The sequence below is a fragment of the Harpia harpyja genome, chromosome 6, assembly GCF_026419915.1.
Source record: "Harpia harpyja isolate bHarHar1 chromosome 6, bHarHar1 primary haplotype, whole genome shotgun sequence".
NCBI classification, from domain to species: domain Eukaryota; kingdom Metazoa; phylum Chordata; class Aves; order Accipitriformes; family Accipitridae; genus Harpia; species Harpia harpyja.
In genome coordinates this window covers 33,107,294-33,115,282 of record NC_068945.1, presented here as the reverse complement: position 1 = coordinate 33,115,282, position 7,989 = coordinate 33,107,294, and the positions used below count along the sequence as shown (strand labels likewise).

The window sequence follows — 7,989 nt, the reverse complement described above, 5'->3', positions numbered from 1 at the left end:
CCCTGGTTTCCATATGCGCGAGTTGGAAAAGAGCATGCATGCACTCTAATAAGGTCCTTCAATCTGGACAGTTTGGAACTGGCCATAAGATTTGCTGCAGACAAAACCTTTGTCTTTGCAGGATTGGGCACACATGAACTTGTGCCTTCTTGTAAACTTTGCTCTTGATGTGGTAATACAGAAAAAAAACCCTTCGTTTTTTCTGACCCAACAATATGTTTACCTACAGATTTAAAAAGAAATGAATGAAAAAAAAAAAAGCTTTTTGGCAACGTAGGTTTCTTATTTAAAAGAACAAAATCCTTTCCATCTTCTGTATCATCTCATGTGCTCCACTTTGGTCATCTAATTGTCTTTAAAATGCTGCAATTCCAGTAACACCAGCACAAACAACAGAGTGAAGGCTCATCCATTCAATCGTGTTTTCCATCAGAAGCTAAGTATTTTGTTCCCCCAAATTAAAACAAAAATATCAAAATAACCCCTCAAGTACATGAATAAGTGCTATGTTACATGTTTTAACAATACTAGCAGCATATAGTGGAAAGCCGACTGCACGTTCCTTCTTTGCACTTGTCCTTCATGTACTATATGTAATAGAAAAACATTTTAGTTTTGTTCACTCCTTAAAGCTTTTCATGGAAACAACTCATTAAAATTAATGAAGAAATTTTACATTTTGTAAAACGTACGGAGCGTCACCAAATATGTTTCTGGCCCTGCAAAATCTAATCAAGTGAAAGAAACAAAATGCTTCTCATCGAATATACAGGTTTATTAGAGCATGTTTCCATGTTTTAAACATGCAACGGTTTCACAATTTCTTGCTTCCTTCTGTATTTGTGTGCCCTCATGATAACCCAAAGCAGCTGTTAAAAAAACCTGCATCTCCACAAATGAATTAGAAAAAATGGGCTGTATCTTCCAATGTCACAATTTTGTGAAAAAACAAAACTCAGTATTTACAAAAAAATGCCTGGAATCCAAATACTGCTAAACAGTGCTGTCAATTTAATTACAGAAACTGTAGAATGCTCACAGGGTATATTTATGCTGACAGCCCCAAGTGTAAGCCTAGATTTTGTAACATATTTGGAAGAAAGGAAAAATTATAATTTTGAGTCTGTTTACTTTTTTTTATATAGTGGTCATTACCCAGCTTAGTCCTATTAGCAACATTATTCTACATTTGTCTTCTTGTCGTCTCCCCCTTTTGAATATAAAGTGTAACAGAAAAATAATTCAATTCTGCAAACAAGAAAATTCTGTTAGTACAGCTAATTGCTTTTTAATATATATTTTGTGTACAAAGAAAGTAACACAAATAGAAAACTAGGCAAAGGATAGTGTACTTAACTAGAATCATTCGTAATTGCAGTAACTGAATTACCTACTTGCGAAATATACGCAGTACATACAATGTGCACAAATACACACACACCCAATGCCACTGCACACATTTTTTTGGACTAAAATATAACTTCAGGTTCACAAACCTTCACCCAGAACTGGTGAGAGCTGTAGTCACATCTGTGTACTAAAGGTGGTCAAAAAGATAGTCTGTTAAACATAAGCCATTCCACCGTGTTGTCCTTTGGGTTCTAGTGTTTTGAACACCACCACCACATTAGACCAGATTGCTCTCCTGAAGAACAGAAAATTATAACAAGGAATGTAGAGAGAAGAGCTAAGATTTTCTTTAGCGACAAGAAAACCTAAATACTATTTTTTTTGAGCTATAATCTTCCTTAGTCTTTGCCTGGAATAGTCAGTGACATGTCTGTGAGCTTCTGGAGTGGACAACAGGTTGAATATGATCTTATCCTGCATCTAGCTCTATTAATTTCTGCTACCATTATTGCGACAGGCATGTGGCCAGCACCATCCTCAGTGAAAGCCACAGTTGTGGCCCAATTTTTTCTCTGCTCAAGCAATTAGAAAAGCAATCTTGTTTGTCTGGTTTTGGTGGGAAAGAGAGAAACCTGCTGCTGAGGTTCCTCCTTGCAAACACAAACATGGATGTTACGCAGACGTGCATGTGTCCCACTGCTCTAGCGAGCCAGCTGGGATTGCATCAGAGGTCCTGCACGGTGCCAGGAGAATGCCTGGACTTCAGGACCAGGAGAGCTCAGGAAAACGGAGCAGACAGGTAGCTGTACTTCTCAGAGAAATCCTCAGGACTTTAAAACGACAGCAAAACTTATTCAAGGAGCTTCATAACCCAATCTCCAGGCAAAAGACAGACTCCACGGAAAGACATAACAGGATTATTTACAAGCTGTAGGAACTACACTTGACTTGGCATGCATTGTAGTGAGAACAAGCATACCTTGAATGCTTTATAATTAGTAAATGTGTTGTGATGACTTTTTATTGCAGTTTACTGCCAATTTCAAAAGCTATATTGTCATGATCTGCCAAAAAAAAAAATCCCAAAACAACAACATTGACAATTTTTATAAGTTCCCAGAAGACTTGTAAGTTCGATTCTCAAGTCTGTGTTGTGGAATATACTGATTCTTCAGCTCTTACCAAACGGCCACATTCTCCCGAATTTATGGGGCTATTTGCTCGACAACCAAATGTGGCTTTATCCTAGCTATCTTAGTGAAGAAAAAAGAAAAGATGCAATTCTTACCCATAAAGCAAGTGGTTCTGGTAGTCAGGATGAGTTTTCTTAGTGTATCTGTTTGTAACAGTGCTGAGCTAGTCACAGCTTATCATACTTATTTATCAATGTATTATTTAAAATTAGTTGAAACAAATCAAAGTAGGTGCAACAACGCAAAAAATATGCCGTATAACTTCCATTAATGTGAAGGGAAGAGGAAATGTCACCCTAAAAATGAAACCCCACCATACACACACAGACGTTGACAGCACTGAAGGACTTGCCTCCACAGGGGCTGTTAAATTTCATTAACTGAGAATTGCTAGACCTTTACAAGACAAAGCAGTATGATCAATGAAACTCCCAATAACTCAGAGCCTGTCTAACCATGTTCCTTACCTGGACAGTTAGGACATTCTCCCAACTCTTTTCTTTTTGTGTTTAAGACTAAAATTGTGATCTTGCTCGCATCATCTTCTTTCCCTGTGACTTCATCGGACAATCATGAGAAGTTTTAGGCATTAACACTAGAGAGCGGAGCTACCTCGACACAGGCCAACTGCACTATTTTTACTGCTTCGAACAACAAGCAAACAATGCACTTAGTATTTTAGAAACAACAACAAAAATTAAATAGTAAATTCTATTTAGAAAAATAATTGCTTTATTGTTGTCACACCTTCCTGATCAGTTGCTCAAGTCCTAAATACCTTTCGGAAAATAATTTACATGCTGCAGAATAGCTTCTCGAGCAATGCGGCACATTCTGCCTTATGGCCATCTCAGTCCTTCCTTGTTAGCACGGCTGGCGCCTCTCACCAGCGAAAAGTGCTATACAGTAACCTTCCCAAGCGCTGTCAACAGGGCTACAAGCCCTGCCTGCCCCGGCACCTGTCTCAGGTTGGAATGGGGATGAAGCTGGTCGATTTGGAGCGGGGCGACTCTCTCCAGGTGTTCAGGCTGTGGGTTGGGCTTCTGTTGTTGGTAAAAGAAGTCTGTCGCCTGCTGTTGCTGTTTGAATCTTCTTTACTCAGCGTTTGCTTGATTTTTTGGCAGCAAGGGAAGCTCTGTATGCAGTCTTGCAGGAGGTGCCCGCTGAAGAACATGTAGATCCATGGGTTACAACAGCTGTTCAGACTGGCCAACAGAGCCGTGACGGTAGTCGCAGTGTTTTCGGAATCTGGGGAGGGGGGGAAGAAAGCGGTTTAATCATCAAAAGAACATTTGCACCATTCAGTCAACTGCTTCACTAACTGTTGGATTTATTTTCCTGAATAATTCTAGTTCTAAAAGTTGAGCAGCAGCATTTGAAATGAATAATGAGGACATAATGAGGAAAGTTCTTATTTATGCAAGGCTGCCATTGAAGTCAACAGGAATTTGCCCGAACAGACTTCAAAAAGCTGTGACAGAAGAAGTTATGGGGCAATCCATCCAAAATAAAGCTTTAGTCCGTTTCCACTGATGTTTATTGATGTGTTGATAAGCTCATGCTTTAACTAATGAACAGACTTTTGTTTTAAAAATTGGTTACCCTGGGAGGCATTGGCAAAATTCCCACTGATTTCCCACTGCTTTCAATAATACTGAATTTTGCTGTAGACATTTGCATGCTGAAGTGTATTGAATGTTCAAGTAACTACTGGCTTGTGAATCAAATCTGGATTTCAGAGATTGAACAAATTTTACTTAAGGGAAAAATGGAAGTTAGGACTATGCCATGAAACGGTTACGGTCTTCCACCTTCAATAACGAGTTAAATTATCAAATATTCTAAATACATATGTAGTCTAATCAATTATTAGTGACCTTGCCTTGCAAATATTGAATCTCCAAAGAAGCATAATCGCTGTGTTACGCAGTTCCATAGATGTAAAGAATCTCTTCAAACCAAATACCCATCTGTTCAATTAGGTTTGCATTTCTTTTGAAGTAAAAAAAAAAATAAAAATTTAAAAAAAAAATCTATTTGCCTACTGCGAGCCTCTATTTCCCTGTAGGGACCTGCATTTTAAGCTCAACTTTAGTTCCGTATTAGGGGCAATCAGTGCTCTCACTACAGTAAGTGATACTTTGGGGGCATTAAAAAAAGTCAAGAAATCATGAATTCCAACATTTTGATCTGTTGCTTTCTCATTATGAGGAAACAGGGTATATGTTACTACGTTGCCTGCCACTCCCTACCTAAGAGCCTTCAAACTCACCAATTGTTTTCAGCCAGACTGAACAGCGGGACAGGCACCTCCAAAATACTCAGTTGCCCCTGTTTCATGAGAACCGATCGTTGACTAGAGGGGCTACTCAGAGGCGACCGCCCTATGGAGAGGAGGGATTCGGGGTGTGCTCAGCCCCACTACCAGGCAGCAGGGGATGCACATGCGAGGCAGGTACAGGAAAGAAGGCTCAGCAAGCTCCCTGCTCGTGTCATTACTCGAGACACACGCGTGTCTGCGCTTCGTAACAACGCCACACGTTTCCCAAGTTTTATTAACCGGCAGCTTCAAACGGCGGAAAACGCCGCCGGGTCCAAGCGCGGCCGCCCGCCCGTCGGTTCCCCTCCGCTCACTCCACTCCGGACGGGAGCGCGGCGGCGGCGGCGGCTCCTCGCCGGGCCCCAGCGGCCGCCAGCGGCTCCCCTCCCCCCCCCCCCCCCCGGCGCCCCTCTGCGCCCCCCGCCCCGCTCCGCCTGCCCCGGGGCAGACCGAGCCCGGCGCCGCCGCCGCAGCTCCCCGGGGCCGCCCCGTCCGAGGGCGGGAGGGGAGCCGGCGGGGCGGCCCCGGGGGCTCGCCCGCCTCGCCGCACAAAGGCGCCTGCGGGGCGGAGGGCCTTTAGCCGCTATCGCCCGGGGAACGGCGCGGGGGTGGCGGTGATGGGGGGGGGGCGAGGGGCCCGTTCGGCCCGAGGGCGCCGGGAGGGCGCGCCCCGGTCCCGCTCTCGGCGTCCGCGCCCCGTCGCCCCCGGGCTCGGCCGAGGAGCCCGCAGCGCCCCGGCAGAGCTGTCCGCGGCCCCGCAGCGCCCCGGGGAAGGCGAGCCGGCGCGGCCGGGGGACCACCCCGAGGAAGGCGAGCCCTCCCCGGTGCCCGCCGGGGCCGCCCCGTCACCTACCGACCCAGGGGAAGCGCTGGTCCCAGACGGACCACATCTGGATGGTGAAGAAGGGCGCCCAGCAGACGACGTAGGCCGAGACGATGACGAAGGTCATCTTGACGGTGCGGATCTTGGCGCGGGAGATGGTCTTGACGCTGCTGACGCAGGGGGCGAGCAGCAGCCCCCGCCGCGGGCCGCCGCCCGCCCGCTGCCCGCCGCCCACCGGCTCCCCTGGGCGCGTCTTGCCCCTGACGTTGCGCCAGATGTGGTAGCAGATGAAGCCGTAGCAGGTGACGAGGATGAGGACGGGCGCGACAAAGATGCCGGCGGTGATCCAGGTGACGTAGGCGCGGGGCCCCCAGGGCATGATGAAGTGGGCCCAGCAGTCGTAGACCTGCGAGCCGCGCTCCACCTCGCTGAGGGAGAAGATGAAGTACTGCGGGGTGCTGAGCAGCAGGCTGAGCGCCCAGGCCGCCGCGATCATCCCGTAGGAGCGCTTGGTGGGCTGCTGCAGTGTCTTGAGCGGGTGGCAGACGGCGATGTAGCGGTCGGCCGTCATGGCCACCAGCATGTACGCCGAGGCGAACATGCCGAAGACCTGCAGGTGCTTGACGACGCGGCAGAGCCCGTCGGGGCCGTGGAAGCGATGGGTCACCTCCCAGCAGAGCTGGGGCAGCACCTGGAAGAAGGCCACCACCAGATCGGCCAGGCTGAGGTGGCGGATGAAGAGGTGCATGCGGGACGCCTTGCGGGGCGTGCGCCGCAGGGCCAGCAGCACGCTGCCGTTGCCCACCACCGCCACGGCGAAGGTGACGGCCAGCACGGCGATCTCCAGCTTCGCCAGCTCCTCGTCCCGCCCGAAGGGGTCCCAGCCGCCCAGGCTGCCGTTGGGCGACCCCGACCACGCCTCGGGGCTGGGGCTGCCGCCGCCACCGCCGCCGCCGGGCTCCGCCGCCCGCCACAGGCTGCCGTTCCCGGCCGAGGGGGCCGCCCGGGGGGAGCCGGCGCCGCCGGCGAGGCGCATGGAGGGGGCTGCGCGGCGGGGCCCGGCCCGGCCCGGCCCGGCCCGGCCCCCGCCCGCCCGCTCGGCCGCCGCCGCCCGCCGACTCCCGGCTCCGGCGGCGCGGAGCGCCGGGCCGGGCGCCTTTATCCCCCGCCGCGGGAGGCGAGGCGAGGCGAGGCGCGGGGGGAGCGTCCGTGCCAGTGGCTGCCCAGCGCCTGACGCCAGCCCCCGCCTTCCCCCGGCCGCCCCCGCCGGCGCGGGGAGGCTCGTCCCGCCGCGGCCCCGGAGGGCAGCGCCCCGCCGGGGGAGCGGGGCCGCTCCGCCCCACAGAATGCTGCTCCGAGGGGGGCACGGGGGCACGGGGGGACGGGGGGACGGGGTTCGCCTCCCCTTCCCTGCCTCCGCCGAGCCCGGCGCGGGGGGGAGGGGGGGGGCGGTAAGCGGGGGGGGGGGGGGCGGTAAGCGAGGAGGGGCAGCGGGAGGAGGTGCTGCCGCCGGAACGCCGCGCCCGGAGAGCTGCCGATGAAAGCGGGACTTAACAGTGGAAATGAGAATAAAAGCGTTGCCGTAAGCCAGGCGGAGTGGCTGGGGGTCTGGCGGGGTCTGTCCGCACGCCCCCAGGTCCGCCTCGGCCGAAAGCAAAGGGGCTGGTGGGTGAGAAGTGCGGGACTGGCTCTGAGGGGGATCCCGTCGGGGCCTCCGGCGTGTGGCAGTGCTGCTTGGATAAACCTCAGCGAAGTGAACGGTTAGAAAAACAAGCGCGGAGCTTGAAAGCAACCCGCTAAACCCAACGCTTTTAAAGGTTTCAGAATTTCACCTAAGACAGTAAATGTCATCCAGGCCTTAGCATATAGGTCTACGACACGTGTTTCTGCAAATACAATCAAAATCTCCTCATTTCCTAGAGAATTCCTGGCAGTGGGTCAATTAAATCTCCGTTTTAAACGTGTTTTGAGCTGAAGAGTTTCCTTCCTCTTGGTAGAGTGGACTTGGTGCAAATTCTGGTCCCGTTGTCGTGACCGTGATTTACACCCTGACTTCACTGGAACCTGAATTTGACCCTTCGTTTACAAACTTCTTCCTCTGGCCACACAAAAATGCGTAAGATTACAACAAAGAAATATTGCATTAGATGCCAGTCCTGCTTTGTTTTTAATAAAACTCTCTGGGCCTGCTCATTATGTGATTGCAGTTAAATTTAGTTGCAAAAAAATAAGTGGGTTTTTCCCTACTGGTTTCACAGGGAGAAGGAAAAAGGGGGAAGAACTAAAGATTGCATCTTACTTCT

General features: G+C 50.5%; 1 protein-coding gene across 1 annotated transcript; it reads right to left on the bottom strand.

The window, feature by feature from the left end:
* Window positions 1-1,263: 1,263 nt before the first annotated feature.
* AVPR1A (arginine vasopressin receptor 1A) lies at window positions 1,264-6,750 on the bottom strand. The gene is made up of 2 exons (XM_052790706.1): window positions 5,717-6,750; window positions 1,264-3,791 (listed from the first exon to the last, which is right to left on the bottom strand). Exons 1-2 carry the CDS (start codon window positions 6,720-6,722, stop codon window positions 3,508-3,510), a joined length of 1,290 nt encoding a protein of 429 aa, XP_052646666.1. The 5' UTR covers window positions 6,723-6,750; the 3' UTR covers window positions 1,264-3,507.
* Window positions 6,751-7,989: the final 1,239 nt, after the last annotated feature.